This window comes from Stigmatopora argus, chromosome 9, assembly GCF_051989625.1.
Source record: "Stigmatopora argus isolate UIUO_Sarg chromosome 9, RoL_Sarg_1.0, whole genome shotgun sequence".
Classification (NCBI taxonomy): Eukaryota; Metazoa; Chordata; class Actinopteri; order Syngnathiformes; family Syngnathidae; genus Stigmatopora; species Stigmatopora argus.
The window spans coordinates 1,920,705-1,943,124 of record NC_135395.1 but is presented as its reverse complement, the minus strand read 5'-3'; the positions used below and the strand labels follow the sequence as shown (position 1 = coordinate 1,943,124).

The 22,420-nt window shown below is 39.8% G+C and overlaps 5 protein-coding genes across 5 annotated transcripts; 3 read left to right on the top strand and 2 right to left on the bottom strand.

Moving 5' to 3' along the window:
* Nucleotides 1–1,678: 1,678 nt before the first annotated feature.
* LOC144082497 (protein Wnt-8a-like) lies at nucleotides 1,679–3,438 on the top strand. The gene is made up of 6 exons (XM_077609712.1): nucleotides 1,679–1,769; nucleotides 1,844–1,877; nucleotides 1,965–2,103; nucleotides 2,374–2,499; nucleotides 2,602–2,744; nucleotides 2,835–3,438. Exons 1-6 carry the CDS (start codon nucleotides 1,699–1,701, stop codon nucleotides 3,399–3,401), a joined length of 1,080 nt encoding a protein of 359 aa, XP_077465838.1. The 5' UTR covers nucleotides 1,679–1,698; the 3' UTR covers nucleotides 3,402–3,438.
* A 381-nt stretch (nucleotides 3,439–3,819) lies between these two features.
* On the top strand, nucleotides 3,820–6,587 carry LOC144082498 (protein Wnt-8a-like). Its single transcript, XM_077609713.1, has 6 exons — nucleotides 3,820–3,905; nucleotides 4,019–4,052; nucleotides 4,129–4,258; nucleotides 4,330–4,455; nucleotides 4,982–5,124; nucleotides 5,891–6,587. The coding sequence occupies exons 1-6, from the start codon at nucleotides 3,844–3,846 to the stop codon at nucleotides 6,446–6,448; spliced, it is 1,053 nt and encodes a 350-aa protein (XP_077465839.1). The 5' UTR covers nucleotides 3,820–3,843; the 3' UTR covers nucleotides 6,449–6,587.
* LOC144082499 (dnaJ homolog subfamily C member 4-like) lies at nucleotides 5,235–12,351 on the bottom strand. The gene is made up of 9 exons (XM_077609714.1): nucleotides 12,145–12,351; nucleotides 11,800–11,864; nucleotides 11,434–11,561; nucleotides 10,819–10,909; nucleotides 10,317–10,504; nucleotides 10,043–10,213; nucleotides 9,414–9,500; nucleotides 9,026–9,133; nucleotides 5,235–6,274 (listed from the first exon to the last, which is right to left on the bottom strand). Exons 3-8 carry the CDS (start codon nucleotides 11,523–11,525, stop codon nucleotides 9,040–9,042), a joined length of 723 nt encoding a protein of 240 aa, XP_077465840.1. The 5' UTR covers nucleotides 11,526–11,561; nucleotides 11,800–11,864; nucleotides 12,145–12,351; the 3' UTR covers nucleotides 5,235–6,274; nucleotides 9,026–9,039.
* A 283-nt stretch (nucleotides 12,352–12,634) lies between these two features.
* Nucleotides 12,635–16,896, top strand: LOC144082820 (uridine diphosphate glucose pyrophosphatase NUDT22-like). The gene is made up of 7 exons (XM_077610250.1): nucleotides 12,635–12,744; nucleotides 13,626–13,740; nucleotides 13,829–14,261; nucleotides 15,023–15,136; nucleotides 15,277–15,374; nucleotides 16,519–16,612; nucleotides 16,685–16,896. Exons 2-7 carry the CDS (start codon nucleotides 13,655–13,657, stop codon nucleotides 16,790–16,792), a joined length of 933 nt encoding a protein of 310 aa, XP_077466376.1. The 5' UTR covers nucleotides 12,635–12,744; nucleotides 13,626–13,654; the 3' UTR covers nucleotides 16,793–16,896.
* Nucleotides 14,618–22,168, bottom strand: LOC144082821 (heterogeneous nuclear ribonucleoprotein U-like protein 2). The gene is made up of 12 exons (XM_077610251.1): nucleotides 21,882–22,168; nucleotides 21,350–21,626; nucleotides 21,162–21,238; nucleotides 20,839–21,081; nucleotides 20,638–20,750; nucleotides 20,118–20,384; nucleotides 19,148–19,270; nucleotides 18,972–19,073; nucleotides 18,223–18,391; nucleotides 17,922–18,152; nucleotides 17,153–17,184; nucleotides 14,618–17,073 (listed from the first exon to the last, which is right to left on the bottom strand). The coding sequence occupies exons 1-12, from the start codon at nucleotides 22,060–22,062 to the stop codon at nucleotides 17,017–17,019; spliced, it is 1,872 nt and encodes a 623-aa protein (XP_077466377.1). The 5' UTR covers nucleotides 22,063–22,168; the 3' UTR covers nucleotides 14,618–17,016.
* Nucleotides 22,169–22,420: the final 252 nt, after the last annotated feature.

Sequence of the window (22,420 nt, the reverse complement as noted above, 5' to 3'; positions counted from 1 at the left end):
ATAATATGTATATACATATATATGTATATATACGAATACATATATATAGTATATATATACTATATATATAAATATATAAATATATATAGTATATATATTTATACAGCCAAATCACATGAGAAAATGTATATAAAAATAATAATTTATTTAAATAAATACTATACATAGTATATACATATATATGTATATATACACATACATATATAGTATATATATACTATATATGTAGATATAAATATATATAGTATATATATTTATACAGCCAAATCACGTGAGAAAATGTATATAAAAATAATAATTTATTTAAAAAAATACTATACATAGTATATATATTTATATATACATAGATAATATATATATATATATATATATATATATATATATTATTTTTTATATAAATTATTATTATTATATACATTTTCCCACGTGATTTGGCTGTAATAGTTTCGATGGCACCCAGTATCACGCCCATGTATTTAGAGCTCTGTTTACACGTTAACACCCCATTAAAAATTGTAAAGAGCACCAGCCCTTTTTAAAGACGGGGCGCATGAAGGGTGGATTCGAATTAGCAGGGATTATTCAGATTGGCTATACATAAAGGTTTCAGTCATATTACACGATGGCGGACCATGTCTAATTATAAGGATTATCCTCACCTCGTTTTCCCCTCTTGTTAAAATTCTCGCTCATTTGGCCGTCCATTGTTCTAAATACTGAGTGAATTTGTGATTCTACAGGATTTTGAGTGGTTTATTTGAGGGATTTTGCGAACATGGTGATCTTTGTATCAAACTAACGTTCATCACTTAATACTCACGAGTTGCCTGAATGACGATGAGGAATGACTGAAATTGACGAAATTAATGTTGATGAGGGCTGTGATGATATAGGCAAAAATCAGCAAAATAATCCTGCAAGTAAAAGTGATTAAATGACCGACAATTCCAAATCTAAAATAATTTTAGAGCCGTAAAAATACTGTATAAAGTCACTGACGCAGGCTTCTACCCAAATCAACGCGTCAATAGATTTATATCCTTGTAAATTCCAGACTGCTTTCACACCAGTTTGTTTCTGAAGGAAACATCTATTATCCTATTATCACCACGATGCCAATGTCGGCGATGTGTGAAGTAGTATTTGCATGACTATATAGGCTCAACTCCCGCAAACTTTTATGGCTTTGTCGTCACCGTGTGCCCTGTGGGACACTGGTGCCATTTCCCAAGCATTAAAAAAAAATTAAAAAAGAAATCCATACTTAGGCAGGCGATGTCATGCATTATTTAAAATAAATTAACAATCAGATTGTGCACAAAACATGTAGAATAGGATGCATTCCTTGGCAGGATGCAGTTTGAATCTGGGATTATAAATTCATTACATGTTGTCACTTGGTGGGAATGGGGTCCGAGGGTCTGTGCGATGCAGGTGAATGAATTAGGGGCTATAGAAGTGTTACCCTCTTTCTCTCTTTCTCTTTGAAGTGCACGTATGCGCGGACGGCTCCTATTTGTCTCCAGGTCGGGGCGACCAATGTCGTCTTTTTTCACAGTGGAACGTTAGCTGTTTGACAAATCTGTCAATCAAAGGGCAAGCACCATATATATCATCAGCATTCACTAGTGCGCTTTTCTTATTTGCTACTCACATCTGGGAGTCGATTTGGGCATATTTTGCCCGCAACTCTGCATTATGGGCTCTAGAATACAGTTTACTGTGATGGTCCTCTACACTAGTTGTATTTTAAATTCTTCATCCACTTGGTCAGTCCTTTTGCATGGATTATATTTAAATATTGTGCTTGGCTGGATTTTGGATTAAATGTTTTTTTTCGCAGGACGGTGAATAATTTCCTCATGACTGGACCAAAGGTGCGCAGTAGGAGTTTAAGTTTACTAGGAAATGAATAATGTTCTTGCATATGGCTGCGCATATGGAATAATGTTGCCACCCCGCAGGCTTTTCTTACTTATGCGAGTAGCGTGCAAGTGGGTGCGCAAAGTGGGATTCACGAGTGCAAACACCAGTTTGCTTGGGACAGATGGAACTGTCCACACAATCCTCTTCCATTGTCCACGCATAACGGACATCGTATTGGTAAGAAATTATGCTTTATGGAAAGCAAAATCAAATTGCGCATCAAGCAGGGTGCGCAAAAAAAAGTCACATTAAATTATTTCTAAGCAGTCATTAGTGTAATAATATAAAAAAATCATAACTATTGTTGCGTAAAAATGCACTATTTATTTTATTTTGGCACTTTCGCCAGATTTTATTGTATTTATGCACGTTTTGTTATAATGGTGCATATGCGGGACAATATAATGATGTATAAGTGACTTTTTCTTTTTCTTTTTCTTTTTTTAGCTACAAAAGAGACATCTTTTGTCCATGCCATCAGTGCTGCAGGAGTGATGTACACTCTGACTAAAAACTGCAGCATGGGAGACTTCGACAAATGCGGGTGTGACGACTCCAGAATTGGGCAAACAGGTATAGTGGCATCTTTTTAATGATTAATCACCCAGTCAATTTCACTAGGAGGTTTTTTTTTCTTAATGATGTTACAAAATAACTTTTGTGTTTAATCTCCAGGTGGGAAAGGATGGATTTGGGGAGGCTGTAGTGATAATGTAGCGTTTGGAGAAAAGATCTCCAAACAATTTGTGGATGCGTTGGAAGATGGACATGATGCGCGTGCTGCTGTTAACCTGCATAATAACGAGGCTGGACGACTAGTAAGAATAAAATATTTAAAAAACACTAAAAATATCCCAACTTATATTTTCAATCAAATTTCCTCAATTTTTCCTCCCCCTTGTTTCAAGGCAATTAAAGCCACCATGAGGAGAGCTTGCAAATGCCACGGCGTATCAGGAAGCTGCAGCATCCAAACATGTTGGATGCAGCTGGCCGACTTCAGAGAGGTGGGCACCTATCTGAAAAGAAAACATTTCCAAGCCAGGAAACTGGAAGTGGACAAGAGGTCGATCCGAGCCGGCAACAGCGCAGACAACCGAGCCCCCATTACGCACGCTTTCCGCAACATTCCCCGGACGGAGCTGATTTTCTTCGAGGACTCGCCGGACTACTGCATTCAGAACCAGAGCCTTGGATACAAGGGCACCGAGGGACGGGAGTGTCTGAAGGGGGACAAGAGCACGTCGCGATGGGAGAGGAGGAGCTGCCGCAGGCTCTGCTATGAATGCGGCCTCCGAGTAGTGGAGAAGCATATGGAAGTTGTCAGCAGCTGCAATTGCAAGTTCCACTGGTGCTGCACGGTTCAATGTGACAAATGCACAAATGTGGTAACGAAATATTACTGTGCGCGCAGAGGCGGTGGCAAAAAAACGCACAACAAATCACAACAAAAGCATCGTGCGCGTGCACATTGATCATTATGCATTTGCAGCCCAATTTCGCATGCTTTAAAACTGCACTTCGTCATGTAACACCCGTTTATTTTTCTAGAATCAAATAGAAATATATTCAACAACAAATGTTCATGCAAAACAGGTGTTTGCCCTACTCCAAAATGTGATATCTATTAAATAAACATCATTAAACATATATTTTTTTATTATATAAAAGGAATATCTCTGATTTCTAATGCGAATAGTAGTGTTGGCATGCAGATTTGGAAGGAAAACAAACTCAATCACATTAATACCAGCTTTTGAAATGCGCATATAGGCGTTTCCTAAATCCGTTATCCAATCAGCTTTTTGCCCGCTTGGGGGATACGGCACGGGGTTCCGTTTGTCCCTCCTTGAAATAAAAAGCTTTAACTCTCCACCACTGCCTCATAATGACTTTGCTGGTCGACAATCAGGCAAAATGGTTCACCTTCTGAGGCTTCTCCTGTCTTTCCTGTGCGCATTTTGTCCAGGACATGCTTGGTAAGCAAAGCTCTTTTACTGTGTGTTGTTAAAGTACTAGACTCATTCATTCATTTTCCGTACCGCTTATTCTCACAAGTGTCGCTCTAGATCTAATATTATTTTCTACATAGGATTGCTGGTAACTTTTTGATGACGGGATCTAAGGTAAACGAGTTGCAACATGGGTGTTTTAGTATAATTTAGGGGACATAATAAATGACTGCCTTTGATTTTTCTCCAGGGTTATCTTACCTACGCTAGGAGCGTTCAGGTTGGCACGCAAATTGGCATTGACGAGTGCAAACATCAGTTCACATGGGACAGATGGAACTGCCCGGAAAGTGCCATCCAGCTCAAAGGACTGAGACATGGTTGGTAAAACACATACTGTATCGAGGGCACATGCATTCACATGAAAACAAACCATATGATGCGTCTGCAGCCACCAGAGAGACCTCATTTGTCCATGCCATCAGTGCTGCAGGAGTCATGTACATCCTGACCAGGAACTGTAGTATGGGAGACCTTGACAACTGTGGCTGTGATGTCTCCAAAAATGGCAAAATTGGTAAGGTTTGATTCCAAAATGAAACCTTTTACTTCAGCAGTGCATTTTTTTTGTTTGTTTATAATTCCAATGGGAGCGGCCCGGTGGAGCGAGTGGTTAACGTGTCGGCCTCACAGCTCTGGGGTCCTGGGTTCAAATCCAGGTCACCTGTGTGGAGTTTGCACGTTCTCGCCTGCGTGGGTTTCCTCCGGGTACTCCGGTTTCCTCCCACATTCCAAAAACATGCATGGTAGGCTGATTGGACACTCTAAATTGCCCCTAGATATGGGTGAGTGTGCATGGTTGTCCGTCTCCTTGTGGCCACCGATTCAGGGTGTTCCCCGCCTCTGGCCCGGGGTCACCTGGGATAGGCTCCAGCACCCCCCGCGACCTGAATGAGGATAAAGCGGTTCAGAAAATGAGATGAGATCATTCCAGTGGAGTGAAATGTTTGGGTATATTTTTGCATGTTGCCATCTAGCTGTACAATTATTGTATTTTTCTTTACAAAAATCGACTACACTTCAGCTGTTTTTTTTTGTCTTAGGTGGCCAAGGCTGGTTGTGGGGTGGCTGCAGTGATAATGTGGAATTTGGAGAGAATATTTCCAAACAGTATGTGGACGCACAGGAGACTGGTCAGGACTCTAGAGCTGCTGTCAACCTGCACAACAATGAAGTTGGGCGTCTTGTAAGTATATGTAATTTCACATGATGGCTGGTTGAATAACGAGGTAGATTTGATTGCTCACCTAGCACTGTACAACAATCATTCTGCATAATGAAATCAAATTTGGGGGGTAAAACTGAAAGTATATTTATTGTTTTGAATGTACAGTAGTTAAAGTGCAACCAATTTTGAGCTGTGGCATACTTTGTATTGCAAAGATCTCAAGGCACATGACCAGCTGAAAATCTTCTAAAACCCTGTCGCCTATAGTTCCATCAACAGGAAACAAAGAAACACAAAAAGTATTTAAATGTCTAATTTGCACACCGATCTTACGTTCCCAAAAGTTGAAGTCCGTAGACCCCGAACAACTTTCGGTTGATGTGATGTAAAAGTAAGTGATGTAGCAATTTTATTCTTGTAATTAAAATAACCTTTTCTCCTAAGATTACTTAACTCCCTTAATATTATGCTAAAAGCAATTTTGTGGTCACACAGACAGTACATCACCTAAAGTTGATGCCTGTGAAATCCACCAATGTCCAGTTCACATTACGTTAAAAATAAGCATCAAAATGACTGTAATCTTGTAATCTGACCATTTGAATCTTGTAACATTACAATATAGAATTGTTGCTCTTCATGTTTCAATTCTTATCTCATTATATTAAAATGTTTCTCTTGGAATATTAAAATGTATGACTTCTTGGCAGGTATTTGGTTGGGAAACATTGATACACAGTATACTTGGCAGGGCAGTAAAAACAATTCCAAAATGTTCCCACAGGCCGTGAAAGCCACCATGAAGCGCATCTGCAGATGTCATGGCATGTCTGAAAGTTGCACTGTCCAAACGTGTTGGGCTCAGTTGTCGGACTTCAGAGAAATAGGTGATTATTTAAAGGCCAAGTACAATCAAGCCCGAAAATTGGACATCGACAAGAAGCGCAAAAGGGCAGGTAACAGCGCGGAGAGCCGGGGAGGCCTTGTGGATTCCTTCGGCCGCCTCGCCCAAACTGAACTCATCTATCTGGAGGATTCGCCTGACTACTGCAGGAAAAACATCAGTCTCGGTCTATATGGCACAGAAGGCCGGGAGTGCGTGCAGCATGGCGAGGGACTGACACAGTGGGAGAGGAGGAGTTGCCGAAGACTCTGCCATGAGTGCGGCCTGAGGGTGGAGGAGAGGCAAAAAGAGGTGGTGACCAGTTGCAATTGTAAGTTCCAATGGTGCTGCAAGGTAAACTGTGACGACTGTTCGCAAGTCAAGGTGAAACACGTCTGTGCGAGGAAGGAAGCGGCTGAAGGTCAACCCCTAAGACGCAAATATCGTGGACCAAGATAAAATATAGTTTTGCCATAATCTTCAAAATAAAATTTAAAAAAATGGGAATTTTCATTAATGTTTGCACTTTTAGGATGTGTGTCTTGTGTTTATTGATATTAACCTGTGCCATTATAATAAACTACTTTCTGATTCAGAACATGTTGTCGTTTCTCCATGGTAAATGAATAAAGCATATTTTAGAGTTGGGAATAAGGGCATTTTATTACAGTCTGTAAGGGAAGTTGTGGACATTAGAATTAGAAAGGTGTGAATACACTAAATAGAGGATTACATGGGTAACATGGTGGAGATGACACCTATAAAGGTGTTGATCCACCAGGACTTTGATGCCGATGCGGATTGAATTGATTTCCGCGCTTTGAAAGACAAATTAGTGAAGTATTTCCACCAACACAGACATTTGTCTTAATAAACTGAGAGGATGTCAAACTCAGTCTATTTGTCACATTGCACAGTCAAGGTATGCTAATGAAGTTACAATACATTGAAGTTGAAAGCCTTTCTCCAAGTGATTCTTGTCCTCCCTCTTCCATAATGAAAAATGAATGGCTTTGTTTCTAAATTCTGTATTTTATGTCTGTAAAGAGTCACGAGCATCCTTTTTATTCATTTTTACCCACTGTATCGATTGAAAATCTTCCACTCAGCTGGATATGTCATAAATCTGCCACTGTCTCAGTTAAATAAAAGATGGAAAGGCTATTCCCTTCATCGGGGGGTCCATCATAGAGGCGGGGGGATCTATTTGGGCTAGGAAAGGAGCAAATCCAACTGCACCCTCACAATTAATAAAACCGAAAAAGTAGGCTTCTCGTTCAGGTAATAGCTAAATAGACATAATGACGAATGTTAAGAAAAAGAAAATGTACAAACAAAAAATTGACTTTTGGGGGCAGAATGATTCCCATTTGCTTCCAGGGATGTCCTCTATTTCCCATGCTGTCCTGCTGTGTACTAATGAAGGCTTTACCCCACTGGTGGTCCCCACCAATTCACCTCTTATCTCTTATCTTCACTGGCTATACATGATTACTTCCATATTGGCCCTGAAAGGAGAACTTCTGACCTAAACACTTTTTTTTTTCTCCTGTTGTTCCTCACTTTCTTTTTTTCAATTCAAGTGAGTGATAATACACTTGAAAAGGTTAAGTCAGTATCGCTTACTTTTTCTTAGACATTTCCTAATTAAAGCGCTTACTCTATTATCATACAGCATGTTGACTCTACAGTGACAAGATCCTGTCTTTCACCAGGAGTACGTTTCAATATCAGAACAGTGGAGTAAAACAGTAAAGGGGAGGAAAGACCAACACAAAGGCCCCCCAGGAGCACTCATGTATTCACCCAGACAGACCTGAGGGTCTTGGGGGTGGATCACACCGTGATTGATCATTCCCCCTGCTTGCTGCCCACCTCTATCACCCAGGTGCGAGATACGAAGACACAAGTCTCGCCGTGGCGGGAAACAAGTCTTAGCTTTAGGCTAATCTCACACTAGAATGGATAACACTAGAATGGATAACTGCTTAAATGTAATATTATTTAATAAATAATGTCATCTACACTGTAACCTAATTGTTTAATAATAACCCTCTCCTGATTTTCTTCACGCGGAGTGGTAGTAGACATCCAATTTTATAAACTTTGTGTCAAAAAGTTATATATATATATATATATATATATATATAAATAAATAAAAAAGATATAATCCTACAAAGAGATTATAGACTACAGGAGACGACGTTAAGTAGCTCTATAATTGTTTCATTTGTTACTATCTTCGCAGTTCAAATGGGTTGTTTGTCATGTTGAAAATTAACTTACTTTTGTTGAAAATATTATATTGATATTTGTCTAGTTTTTCAAAACCAATCATTCATTCATTTTTTGAACCGCTTAACCTCACAAAAGGTCACGGGGAAGGCTGAAGCCCATCCCAGCTGACTTTGTGCCAGAGGCGAGGGACACCCTGAATTGGTAGCCAGCCGATCGCAGCAACATCAATCAATACGTTCATTTTTCGCAATAAACTTGTGATTTTTTTGCACTTGCACTTCAACATGTTTGAATTTGGGAACTTGCCGTCACATTGGCGTATGTGGGGTCCTTGTGTTAGTGTGATATTGATCCTTAACTCTGGGGTTCCTGAAGATACACAGCCACAAAAGTGCCTCTCTTCTGAGGCCAAAAACTGGGACCATCAGTGGTCCCCCCTGACATGACACCGCACACGAGAAAAGTAGATTTTAAAGGCACACTTTGTCGCTACCAGAAGCCCCATGACGCACATTGAACTGGACGCAACCGGTTTAATGACTCACTTAAGAGGTTCTTACAATATTTTATTTTATTATTATTATTTTCATATTACTATTGTGCCCTTGAATCTCCTGATTCTTGTTTAAATATTCCTGTTATCTCAGTGGCATCAGAAAATTTCCGAATTAGCGACATCATTTGTGATCAATATTACAGAAGATGGTGATTCAAGTCTCTGTCTCATTCCTCGTTACAAGGATAAACGCCTTTTGAGTAAAGAACAAGCTTGAGTAAAAGTCTGAAACTAACTCCCACCTGAGTAACGTCTCCTACTTATCATCACCGTTGCGTATTTTGTACTTGTCCAAAAACTCAGCGTGTTTCTGCCGTAGGATTTCCGTCTGTTTCTTGAAACCGTTGACCCTGGAAATAAACAGCCACAATGACACAAAAATGAATTCGAACCAATAATGAATATTTTGTTCATGTGAAATGTAACATTTAGCAAGCAGTAGCGTGTTATTATTTTTTTTAAGTGCTTTTAGGGAAGAAACAGACATTCTCCAGCTAAAAAAAGGCAATCTGACACATCCATAATCAAAGACAACACCCAGTCACATCTAATTTTACCCGAGTCACAACATAATCACCGCAGCCAACATTTTCAGCATTATTCATAGTATAAAATGGATGGGTCACCCACCTGGCCTTCTCTTTGGAGTCGTTGTAGATTTCTGTAATGACGCGATCTTTCTCGTCCATGAAGTTGTTGTGGACCTCTTCTAGCTTCCTGCAATAATGAAAAAAAAAGTGAATTTGAGCTGTTTTACTTGTCAAACAGTGAAAAGCAAAAGCAAAGGGGTTTGATGAAATGAAAACCTTGTGATAATTTTTCATCATCAACATTTAGATAGAACATTTAAAGTTTGAGTTTCCTCAGCTCAAATAGGGGTTAATTGTCAATGGGTCAAATAGTGAATGTAAATTAGTAGAAAGCAATGCATGATTCTGTTTTCTTCATTTTCACTCAAAGAGACTATTTTGGAGCTCTTGATCCTTTACATACATCTCCCAATTTCTGTTATCTTAAATGTAGGAGGCAGTGCTAAGCAATTAAGTGTTGGCCCCTGACTATAAAAAGTTCAGCATTTGCTGTTTTAGCCCCCCCCCCCCCCCCTTTTTTTTTTACATTCAAAATGGGTATAATTATTTATGCATTTTTAAACTTTCTTATACATGTCTACCTGTCCTGGTTAAGTAATCGGTACATATATCTGCATTTGTCTATTAGTATATTTGTCCGGGAATGAAACTGTGTGACTCGAGTGTTACCTGAAGAAGACAAAGTGCGCCCCTATGCTGACCGCCATTGTAAGGAAGCAGTAGCCCACTAGGCGGAAGTTTCTCTTGCGCCGCCGCTCCTTCTCCTCTTTTGACATCTCCTGGGTGTGGGATTGATACATTTGCTCCCAGTAACGCATGTTGTCATGTACCGTTGCCCCGCTGTGAAGCAGAGTAAGACAAGGGAGAAAATGGTTGCTTGAAATGATATGGTATACGTATGTAGTCCTCAGAAAAAGAATTACAATCAGTTAAAGGGCATCACCTGGTTCCATAGCTGGCGTGACCGGACGCCGACCTGAAGGCCTGGCCACCTCCTGCGCTATAGGGATGTTTGATTTTGAAATCGTACTCCTTCCTACTGGCCTTCTTGCTCAGCACGTGGTAGGCCTCGTTCAACTCCACAAACTGGCTGTGAAGCATCGGGTTGGAGGGGTCGCTGTCTGGGTGCAGCTGCGCATGAACAACGGGTCAGTACAGTACACACTACAAATGTGGGTAGGACAGATACAGTATGTACAGTATTTGGATTTTACTCGTGCACCCGAAATTAGTCCAAAGTAGCGAAACACTGCCATCAAGCGGTGTGATACTTTCAACACATCAGTCGATATGAAAAACGCTAATGCATATTTTTGAGGTACTGTCTATAGGAATTTCGGATATGTGGTAGTTCTTTTGTAGCTCTTAGGATGTAATTTTATGAGCGTGGAGATGAATTTCAAGGGATAAAAAGGTTGTGTATTTGCAAGTGATTTTTTTCTTACCTTTTTAGATTTGTCAAAAAATGCATTTTTTATTTCATCTAAGGAGGCGTCAGACTTGATTCCCAGTAGGTCATAGTAGTTGACACCACTCCTGATATGAAAAGAACAGAGAGCACAGTACTGTAGAGAAACAAGTGATGAACAGAAATACAGAAATTCACTGAACTAGGTAAGACAGCAGAGTAAAGATCTGGTTATTGGCTTCTGGACAAGAGGGCAGACTATAGATTATCATATATTCCTCTCAGTTAAGAAATCTTGGCTTTGAATCTTGGTTTTCCTGTGTAAAGTTTGTACATTGTTCTTGTGTAAATGTGCTTTATGTCTTTGGAAAATATAGCATGTCTTTTCTTCATTTAAGACTAAAAAATTTCCCTCGAAAAGAGAGTGAGTGTGAATGGAAGCTTGTGACATTGCCAAACACAAAAGAATCTGTTAAGAATGCAAGTATTGGGTTCGTGCATTGTGATGTGTGCACCAAGCGATTACGTGAGCCTGCACGACCTTTTATCTTTGTGGCTGTCCACGTTAGCTACATAGTTGCGTGTGAGCAAAACAAAGAGTGTGTTGACCCATATGGTGAGACAAGGGATTATTTATATATATATATATTACTTTTGTGCAGCGCTCAACGACAAGAGGCGCAATCCACTTTTGTAGCACCAAAGGCAACTATGGCAGAGGCGCAGCTGTGCTTCCAGTTGCATGGCCGAAGATGGCCGTGGTGGCACCACCCGGCGTTCCTTTACAGGGGAAAACATGAGTATACACAATTAGCATGGGATTATCAGGACTCATGGTTGAAAAAACTGAATTGAAGATGTGGAGCTAGTATGAAATATACTAGAAAACTAAATAGTGAAGAACATATTCATGTTTTTTTTAATATGGTGAAGCACAAGGTGCTTAATAAAAGTTAAATATATTTGTTGTCATAATATTGAATGAGGTATGCATGCATCTGTTCCCACGCCCAATTACCTTGTTTGGTTACATGAGAAGGTCACAAAAAGGATCAGGTCGCCAACTATCCAAGTGTCCCTCTTCTGATAAACATAAAATAAGAAACAATTACCTTAGCCTGTTTCACTCACAAGGACATGATTGCACACAGATTTAAAAGTTTTATTACCGTCTTATTAGCACGATATTTTGTTTGCCCCTAATCAACACTGCTAGCCAGTTAGCATTAGCTTCACGTTCATAACATGATAAAAAAAAAACATTCAAAACTGTCATGCCACGTGGCGTTATAGTAAGTAAGGATGGGAAACGAGAAGAAATTGCTTTAACCTTTTAATAAAGCGAATCAGAAAACTGACTTACCAGATTGACTGAGTGAAGTTCATAACACAATGTACTTTTGGATGGAGTTGCACAACACAGTCAAGTATACATTGTAAAACCAGCACAGGAAACGTGTTAATTTCAAAGTAAAATAAATGTTTAAACGTACTCCGAGCTCAATCTGACGATCATGCATATAAATGCAACGCATTGCAAATATTACTCAAAACCGCCAAATTAGTGTTTAACTGCCTCAACCACATATAGTGTCACCATTTTAACCAACCTTAGAATGACTTTTATTTGTGTGACAGAAAACTGAATGTATTATTGGTGATTTGGCGCACAAAGGAGACGTTAAAATATATATATCCGTATCCTTTATGTATGCTTTTTCCCTATTAATAACCTTGTGTCAGGCAAAATGTGTATATATTTATTCATCTTTATTGATAACATTCCTGACATTGTTTTATACATATATCCACCTTTTAGCCACGTGTATTTCCCTCAGCCAATGAGCTGACAAAGTACCTTTGACAGTCACCGTAAACAGGTTACAACTGTCGTAACAGTTGACAACAACACAGCGAATAACGCACTAATATCTATTGGAACTTTACGCAGAGTTGACATTTGGTGAGTTTATTATACATTTTTTTCTACAATTTGTTTCAAAAAGTTAAATATTTCAATCACTCCCGCCCCAATTTTTAATAATTATATATGGCAGACCAAGGAAATCCAGTCGATCAGCCTTTGGCACAGTTTAGGTAGGCGGTGAAGAATGAAGTATACGTATACTTTAATATTTAATAATATTATGTACCTGTCTAAAGAGAGTGAACTCACTTCATCAAATGACATAATTGCACGAACCATCACATCGCACTATTCTTAGCAGTATGAAATTAGTGCTTTCAATTTTACTTCAACAAGAGAATTTTAAAACATCTAGTATGACGTCATCGTTACGCAACATACTTCTGGTTTCTATAGGTTCATTAGGTGCAACGGTCATTTTATATGGTGGTAAAATATTTAACCAACCTTAGAATGACTTTTATTTGTGTGACAGAAAACTGAATGTATTATTGGTGATTTGGTGATAATATTCAAAGAAATATTTGGTATGATATTATATTTATTTGTTCAGAAATATTTGCAGCATTTTTATTTATTTTTGGGGGGCTTATTATTAGTAACTATGATTAATATTGACTATTTGGGATCAAAAGAATTGGCTGTAAAAAGCACCTTTTCATAGTTTAAAAATATAATACAATAATAAATAATAAAAATAAATACAATGTAATTATTAACATTATTACTTGTTATAATTATTACTCCTCATTTACTTTTAGTTCTTTTTTTGTTTTACGGATTATATTTGTATTTGTATTTTTATCCTTTTACCTGGGCTGGCACTGATAATTTATTTTGCATCCTTCATCATAACAATCAAAGGCTTTCATTATTATTTTTTCTCAATAAAGTGAAATGTAATAACTATACCGTAGGAGAAAATAGCCGAGAGAAGAACTGGGTGATGGATCCAGAGGTTTCTTTGCTGCTGCACTGTGCAGCCTGGCGGGGCCTTCGACAGTCCCAAGTGCAGGTTGAAATCTCTGAAAAGTAAGGTCACGTATTACTACTTTATTGGGGTTGTGTATATATGCCTTCGGACATTGAATTGTATTTGTAAAAAAATGTTACCCCACAGGTATAACCGTCAGATGGACGTAGATCTCCAACATCACATCGAGGAAGTTTGGACAGCGCGGGTTTCCAAGGAGCCGTGGCTTTTCAACGGTGCCAAATTCCGTCTGCATTCTTTTCACGCTGCACCTGAAAACACGGACTCCATGCATAGTCAAAGCACAGATGATAAGGAGACCAGGCCGCTGCTCACGCTAAGGGTGGGAATCACTTCTTACAAAGACTACCTGGGTACCAATTGGTCGTCCCGGGCGGCCGAGCTGCGCAGACGCGGGGAAGCCGAGTTGGGCAATAGCCAAGCGCTGTTGGCCCAGCCTTTAGGAGTCGGCGCCGTCGTGTGCACGGGTGACGGACAGGTGGTGTTCATCAGGAGGAGTCGGGAGGTGGCCGAGGCAGGGGGGAAGCTGGACATTCCCGGAGGGCACCCGGAACCCAAGGTGAGGGCAAGCTAGTGCATTAAGTTGCAAAAATGTGAAATACGCTGATCCCAGGAATCTACTGTTATGAAATTGCTCTCTGTATCGTAATTTTGTGTATAATACAATTACCAGAACGGCCCCTTCAAAAGTTGATTTTCTTTTTACTCACGAATAAATATTAAGGGTTAATAAACTCTTTCATGGAAAAATTACCTTTTTTTCTTTTAAAATGCACTTATTACAGTCATATTGGATAGGGGTCTCGAACTTGCAGTCCTTGTTTGACACCCATTTGTAGTATTCGTGTTGCTGAACCATACTATATTGATGGGCAGTGAAAAAAAACAACATAATATAACAAATATATACATATATCTAAATAAAACTAATTTTATTTTTGACAGCTTGACGCAAGCACCCTGAAATTGTTCTAAACATTTGTTTATCACAGTAAGTTTCTCTAATACGATTCCACCTGCTTCAAACATATTTAAATTTAATAAAACATTTTTTTAAAACATTGTAAACACATTTAAACACAAAACATCTCATGGTAAACACATCCTGAAACTGACTAAACAGATAAAAAGTACATTGGCATCTCATTTCCCTAAGTACACTTTATATACTCTTTAAAAAAAAAAATTAAAGACAATATAATAACATGAACGCACTATGTATTATTCCGTTCTAGAGGGGGGTTTGAGCCTTTTTTTCCCACGGTGTTGTGGTTGGAATAGTATTTGTGTGACCCTAAAAATCATTCCGGTCGTCATCAGGTGGTGTGCGAGCGTCTCGGTGAAACAAAAATTGACCTGAACCTGCTGCGGAAGACCCCGGAGGCCATTGTCGCCGAGCTTTTCTCATCAATTTGCGCTGAGATTAGAGACGAGGTGGGTCTTTCTTCCAGCATTCTATTCAGCAAATTTTCCAAACCCTCTGTTGACTATTTGCGGCAGCCTGTAACATCAGCTTGGGCTATTTTTCCACTTCCTGTTCTTCTTACTACTGTCTACTGCTCTTTTGTCCTTAGGTCAACATTCCTCTTTGTTCCCTGGGAGAGCCAATACTCATGGGCATGGCATTGAATCACACCAGTGCCGGAAGACCAAGTGCTGAGTTTTACATCAGGTATAGTGATCATGTTTGAGAATTCTACAAGTCTTGCACCAATATTGTTACCAGTATTCAATACTATCTGTGAATTTAAATGGGTTTAACATAAGCAGACACCCAATCCATTTCAACTTCATTGGCTGCCCTCCCTCCCATTTCAAAGGGATGGGATGTCTTGCACCGTCAATGTGTGTAAGAATAAAATGTGTTCTTCCTCTGGCATAGATGCACCCTCCCACTAATTACTTTGTCACTATCAGACAAGAAATCCAGTTGAACTATTTTGTAATTTAGTATTAAAAATAACGTTTTTTAAAATGTGGTATTTGTAGTGTTACCATTAATACCACTAGTCCAGCTATTGGAATTGGTATCGGTGCATCTACATGACTTAGTTGACGGATCACAGCGCTAGCTTGGTAAAATTACAGTAATCCCTCGATTATTGCGTCTTCACTTATCACAAATTCACTACTTTGCGATTTGTTTTCCGCTATTAATTATTTTTAAAAATGTATACATTTTTGTAAAGTTCATAAAAAGGTGAAAATCCACGCTGAAACTCGTAAGCGGAAGCCACTCTTGCTGCTAGGACTCAGCACTGTAAACAAAAACAAGTTGCTGAGTAAACGCAGTTTATGGAGAATCACCACCAATTTCGTCACACCCAGTTTCTGGGTGTGATGACAAGTAGGCTTTTTTGTTGTTGTTGATAATGACGACAGGGCCTATGTCCATTTATTATTATTATTATTATTATATTCACCACGGTATTCGAGGGATTACTGTGTACCTTTAATTTAATCTTCATACATCGTTGTTCTGTCTAATCACCCTCTTGCTACTGTCACAATGAAATTTCCCGAATACGGGATGAATAAAGTTATCCAATCCAATTACCACTTGCTCTGTCAAAAAAATGGTGGTGTAAGGGGATGACAATAAGAACATTGATTCTATAGCGAGAAAAGTGAATGATTTGGCAGTTAGTCACTCTCAAATATGAGATGCAAGATAGTACCTGAGTTTTTACGTGTCTGGGGGATTTAAGACACGCTATATATTATTGTATGAATACACATGAAAGTTCATGGAACTGCAATTATTTTGCATTCTGCGTTTCATTTTATAAGTGTCAATTTTGTCTTTGTGTCTTGAGTTGTTCGCTTTCATCCGACCAAGTCCGAGAGTTGTACTGGAAAGGAGGAGCGGAGGCCAGCGAGTCGACGGACATCGTGTTTCTCAGTTGCGCGGTAAGAAATTCCCACTCAATTTAAAAATGGGCACAAAAAGTGCATTTTGAAAATGTTAAAAATTCCAAACAGGAATTGTCCCACCTGAATGTAAGCAGCTCACTTTGGTCGGAGCTGTGTCCCTCAGCTAAGGGAGCTGTGCTGCTTTTCCAGACTGTGAAGCCTCAAGTCTTACTTTAACAGAATCAGATTTCTCAGGGACACTCACACTATGATTCCAAACTGTACTGCAAACACTAAAAACTACTCTTTGAAATATTTAAAATAAAAATGTTCTTTCAAAATGGCAGTTTTTTCCTACGGAGTTTCCGTAAAGATCAGGTGGATCTTTGAAAGCCGTGATTGCCAAGCATATTTTTTCTTGTTTAACACAAACCTTACTCCTCACGTCCGTGTCTTCGTCGTTAGCTCTCATAGCCGCCGCAGTAGTACGTGGGTTGCTCGTTATAAGGTACATTCCACTGAAACATAAAATAACATTTAATCAGTTCTAATGGGATTCTCTTAAATCTGGTTGTGGGGAAATTATTTTGTACTCACATACTGGCTCCAACACTGCATGTTATTCCAGGCTTAAAGGGAGGAGAAAATGTAAATAATCATAAACAGCACACAATTTGAAGCAATACATTCCCCTATAATAGTGCTTAATCAAATAATAAAAATAAAAACAGTCATTTAATAAATTAGCCTTTCTCAAAATTAAATGTTTATCAAAGTAAAGAGTGTTGTATGTACTTATAGGTCACTTAAATGATGGCATCGTTATTGAGGAGTACTAAGAAATAACGTTCCCATACTGTGTAAGATATGTATTTTTGAGGTCTAGTTTCAAACCGTTATCAAACTATTCTAATATCTCTCCCACTTTAAATGGATTGAGCGTAGGCAGTAAGCTGTCTGACCAAGACGTGATATTATGTTATCATTTTTTGAACATGCAGTAACTTACTCGTAAAATTATATATATATATATATATATATATATATATATATATATATATATATATATATATATATATATATATATATATATGTATATGTGTATATATATATATATATGTATATATATATATGTATATATATGTATGTATATATATATATATATGTATATATATGTATATTTATATATGTATATATATATATATATATATATATATATATATATATATATATATATATATATATATATATATATATATATATATATATATATATATGGTATTGGTACAATACCACACAGCCAGGAGTCAAAAAAAGTTATTGGTGCAATATGTAAAGTGATGATTAATAGGCTGATGAAATCTACCGTTGAATTGGCTCCCTAAGTGTGGATGATGAGGTGATGGATGCCAATGTGGATACGGTCTCTTCTTGGGTTTATATTTCTTGGGTTTCTCTGGTTTGGCAAGAGGCGGCAGCAGCCGGCGGGCTTCGTCTTTATACGCCTGCAGCAGCGCCTGCGCCCCTTCCTGCGCCAGCTCCACGTAACGCACCTCGTCCAAAACGTCAGCGAGCTGCTCAGGAAGACTGCAGCTGACTGGAAGGCAGGAGCAATCATATTTACTAGAAGCAACTTAGGCAAAAAAAAATGGTGAATCGGTCGCCACCTTGGAGTTTGAGCAGAGCGGTCTCAGGGACGATCTCGCCGTCCTTCCGTCGCTCCGACAGTCGTCTTTTCCACTCGTCGGCTGAAGGGAAAAGCACCACAGCCGTGCGTCTCCCGAAGCCGGAGAACAGTTGCAGCTTGTATTGTTGTGCAGAGAAGTGGGTGTTGCACTGGAAAAAAAATAAAAGATGGTTGTGATCTGACTAAAATAAATTTCACAAAGTACGGACAAATAGGCTTAAGAACAGTTTTATTCCCACATCCATCAGGACTCTAAACTTGCGGTAGCACGACACACAATCCCTTCTGTGTAATACCTTCGGGGCGAGGTAACATGAAAGACGTTGGGCGGTGATCTGCCTCCTACTGGCTGACTGAAGGTAAGTGAGGAGACAGTGAGAGGTAAGTGATCCGTTTTTTTTCTTTGTTGGCACCTGCGAGGCAAATTTTTTCTGCAGTCGCCGAGATTTGGTTGCGCTCGAGGGGTGATGCGATGTATCCATCACGGCAGAATGCCAACGAGTCTGAAATTATCGATTATTTGGGTCTTTTGCCGGGAAAGCGCACCTTGTGGAGAAGCACTACCAATTTCGTCATACGCAGTTATCTGGGTATGATGACAATTAGGCTTTTGTCGAGTCAATGATGATGACAAAGCCTATGTCCGATTATTATTATTATTATTATTATAATACAAAATTCAGCACATTGTGATATTACATATTGAGTGTAGTCATTTCCCAGAGTTACCTGGTCCAGGATGTAGTTGCCTGGCGTGTGAGCGGCTATTTTGATGAGTTCAGTCAGACACTGGGCGGCTTGCTGGAGCCGCTGCTCCTTCGTGCCCCCACCCTGAAAGGGTTGAGTCATGTGGATGACACGACCAGTGGGTGGGTGGATTTGCTATGGGATGCTTTGTGACTGACCATCATGCACGCGAGTAGCACTTCTGTGCCCAGCAGCTTGTAGTTTTTCTCTGGACGCTGCCGCATGTGAGCTCTGGCCCAGTGGCTCTTTCCGGAACCGGGCAGGCCCACCATTAATATCATCTAGGGACACAAACAGTAACACATTCAACTACAAAATGTGAAATTGCATGGGGGTGTTTTTCTGTCTCTCTCAATGTTACTTCTCTATATATTTTTTTCAGCACTTCCGATTCATTTGGGGGCATTTTCAGGTCACTTCCTTGTTAACTTGTGTTAGCTAAGCAAATCGACAGAGGGGAGGGATTAAAATGTTATTGTCGTGCACTCTACCAATAGTACCTTGGCAATCTACCAATAGTTCCTTGGCGGTCTACGTAAGTGGCACCCCTGTTCTAGACTATCTATTTTGACTGGTCTTGCACGGTCAATGGCACCGAAAGAGGAGAATTCACACCTAGTCCTCCCAGTTTAAATGATTTGGAAGTCTATCCTTACAAATGGAGGGCAATCAGTCAATTTTGAGTCATTTTAGGGTACTTATGGCTTGCTTTTTCTTGATTTTGAATCAATTCCTATACCTTTTTATTTCCTGCTCACGTTAGGAGATTTCTAGGTCATTTCCTGCTGATTTGGTGTCTTTTTCTGGTCACTTTCCATTGATCTTGGATCATTTTTCCCCCACTAGAAATAAATGGGGCCATTGGAAATGTCAATATTATTTCTTACATATCGGTGGAACCATACATGTTTTGCAAAAAATGTCACATTTTGTGCGCGTTGACTTCTTGAGATTTTTTTGACGGTTTAATTATACAACCGATTTCTTTCGAGTGCAGATGTCAAATCTCAAGTTTGTAAATTGGAACACTTAGGAACGGCGAACTGTGAATTTGCACAGGTTCACTGTATGATGAAAGTTTCAGGAGATGGATAGAAGTTTTGCTGTGACCCAACACCAGAAACTCACCTCACACTGCGTTGGGGAGCTCGGTGCGGATGTGTTGCGACATCTCAGCTCGCGGGGGAGCGCCGCCAGTTGGGTGAAACCTGGAGGAACGGGATACCAGGGAAGATCCGTGGGGTCCAAGAGGAAGCGGACCACGCAACTCTTACACAGCACGTGAGGGAACAGAGCACGGCCTCGGAGCTCAGACGCCTCTAGGGAAAAGGCCAAGCCAAGAGAACGGCCATTTTTGTGGAAAGAGAGCAGAACGTCACCTTCTGTGGAGAAAGCCTGCGGGATGACATTAGTTAGACTTAAAGATTGACAAAATCAAAGTTTACAGGCAATACATTTTAGAGTGGGAAAAATATATATATTATATATATTAGCAAAAATTGAGTCTTCAGTGGAAAACAGATAAAACTTAACAAAAAGCAACTAATCAGTTTACCTCATGTAGAGTGATGTTACTTTTTGTAGAGAAATTGATTTACTGTGTTTGCTGGCATGTAACTTGTGGAGTTTCAAGAAGACGTTCACTCACAGCATAACATCCAATGATGTCGCCTTCGCAAAATGGTTCCCCATACTCTTCTTCTCTCCCGCACGTCACTTTTCTAGCACGTCTATCATAGGCGAATGAAAATTCTTCTTCTCCTTAAGGTCCAAAGAAAAAATTATAAAACACACGACATGCCAAAAAGTAAAAATGAAACTAACAAAATGGCTGACGATGAACGTTTACCTAGCAGCAGGGATGTTTGGGCAGCCGACCATCCAATCCTCATCCCGTAAATCTGGTCGGTCTGGGAAGCCTCCGGCTTGGAGATCGACAACCTCTTCTCCAGCCTCACCTGGAAGCCCACTCTGCCTTGTGAGACCCCGTGGGAGAGTCTGCCTCCGGACCATAGCAGGGGAAATCTGTCCCAAAATCGTGGCTGGCCGCAAGCGCCGTCTGAGCCCACATCAAAGTGTAGGTGACTGTCATCTAAGTGCAAATACAATACAATAATGCAGGTCAAGTCAGAAATAAGTCGGGTGATTAAAAAAATGCATCCAAGCACTCACCTGAATGCAGTTTGACTCCATCTTCATAATCTGCTTCCGTCTCCTCTTTCTTTGGCGGAGCTTGTGGTGGTTTAGCTCTGGTGGACAATAACATTTTTGTTGGAATTGGTGTTGGAAAAAAGATATTTTCAAAATCCTTTTTGTTGAATCAAACCCCAAATCAAAGAACTACAACACAGTCATATTACCTTTTATATCGAATTTCCTCTTTAAACTCGTAGAAGGCGCGACCTCGCTCCTCCTCGACCTCCACCTCGTTCTTATCAGGGACGATTTCAGCCTCGGTCTGAGTGGCCGAGTCGTGGAAATCTTGGCCCCGGTCCGTCGGTCCACTCGGTGGTGTCACACTGGATACTTCCTCAAGGGGGGAGCATGGAGATAGGGAGGAAGGGGGCGTCACCTCCACTTCCAGGGTCTGGGTGTTATTTGTTGGCACCAGCGGGGAAGAGGGTGGAATTGGATCTGCTGTAATGTTATCATTTGGGGAGTAACGGTGTTAGTTTTTTCACTCTTTTATGAACATCTTAGACTAATCATTTATTACAGGGAAGCCTAACATCCTGGCTTGGATTTGACATCCTTCCAAATCTTATTAACAGTCAAAGACCCCCTGGGAATGTGAGAGAAGAATGGCCTGAGTTGGTGGCCAGGCAATCGCAGGTCTTTATACCAAAATCTAATCAGTAAGTCTCAGTGGTTAGGCCATCACATCATTCCTACCTTGTCGCTTAGTGTCTCGTTTTCGTGTGTTCTTTCCCTGGTAGCCGTCATCCAGAAATGACCACAAGCGCTCCACAAGGTCTCCCTTCAGCCCCCGACTGTCCAAACCGGCTTCGTCAAGCCTCGACCGAAGCTCGGCCACTTTTAACTTCTTAATTTCTGATAGCTTCATTGTAAACATATAAAAAATATATGAATAAATTAATTATTAAAACTAAATTTCATAAAACAAACTGTATTTGTGTGTGGTTGCAGCCAACACACCAAAACAAAGGTTCAATATTGAGCCCCGGCTGCCGATTGGCTGGCGAAGGCAGCTTCTACTTCCTCGTCTTGCCAGATTCAAACACTGTTTACACGTATGCTGCCGTCTTGTGACGAAATAAGTAACTACATCAAGGCGTCAATTTATATGGACATAGAATGTGGGGGGAAATGGATTGCATGAAAAAATAGAGACATGTCTCTTATGTTCAAATAAATCGGTTTTGACCTGTAGTGTGAATGTAGTCTAATACACTTCCTTAAAATCATGATGT

Coding starts and splice junctions, on each gene's coding strand:
- LOC144082820 (XM_077610250.1), top strand. CDS start 13,655: ATGGATCCAGAGGTTTCTTTGCTGCTGCACTGTGCAGCCTGGCGGGGC. Junction 15,137..15,276: donor GCGCTGAGATTAGAGACGAG/GTGGGTCTTTCT, acceptor TTTTGTCCTTAG/GTCAACATTCCTCTTTGTTC. Junction 15,375..16,518: donor AGTGCTGAGTTTTACATCAG/GTATAGTGATCA, acceptor TTGTGTCTTGAG/TTGTTCGCTTTCATCCGACC.
- LOC144082499 (XM_077609714.1), bottom strand. CDS start 11,525: ATGCAACTGGAAGCACAGCTGCGCCTCTGCCATAGTTGCCTTTGGTGC. Junction 10,214..10,316: donor CACGCCAGCTATGGAACCAG/GTGATGCCCTTT, acceptor TCTGCTTCACAG/CGGGGCAACGGTACATGACA. Junction 9,134..9,413: donor GACTCCAAAGAGAAGGCCAG/GTGGGTGACCCA, acceptor GTTTATTTCCAG/GGTCAACGGTTTCAAGAAAC.
- LOC144082821 (XM_077610251.1), bottom strand. CDS start 22,062: ATGTTTACAATGAAGCTATCAGAAATTAAGAAGTTAAAAGTGGCCGAG. Junction 20,385..20,637: donor ACATCATTGGATGTTATGCT/GTGAGTGAACGT, acceptor GTCATCCCGCAG/GCTTTCTCCACAGAAGGTGA. Junction 19,271..20,117: donor GCTCCCCAACGCAGTGTGAG/GTGAGTTTCTGG, acceptor TTGTGTCCCTAG/ATGATATTAATGGTGGGCCT.
- LOC144082497 (XM_077609712.1), top strand. CDS start 1,699: ATGGGCTCTAGAATACAGTTTACTGTGATGGTCCTCTACACTAGTTGT. Junction 1,770..1,843: donor TTAAATTCTTCATCCACTTG/GTCAGTCCTTTT, acceptor TTTTTTTCGCAG/GACGGTGAATAATTTCCTCA. Junction 1,878..1,964: donor TCCTCATGACTGGACCAAAG/GTGCGCAGTAGG, acceptor GCCACCCCGCAG/GCTTTTCTTACTTATGCGAG.
- LOC144082498 (XM_077609713.1), top strand. CDS start 3,844: ATGGTTCACCTTCTGAGGCTTCTCCTGTCTTTCCTGTGCGCATTTTGT. Junction 3,906..4,018: donor TTTTGTCCAGGACATGCTTG/GTAAGCAAAGCT, acceptor TTTTCTACATAG/GATTGCTGGTAACTTTTTGA. Junction 5,125..5,890: donor ACAATGAAGTTGGGCGTCTT/GTAAGTATATGT, acceptor ATGTTCCCACAG/GCCGTGAAAGCCACCATGAA.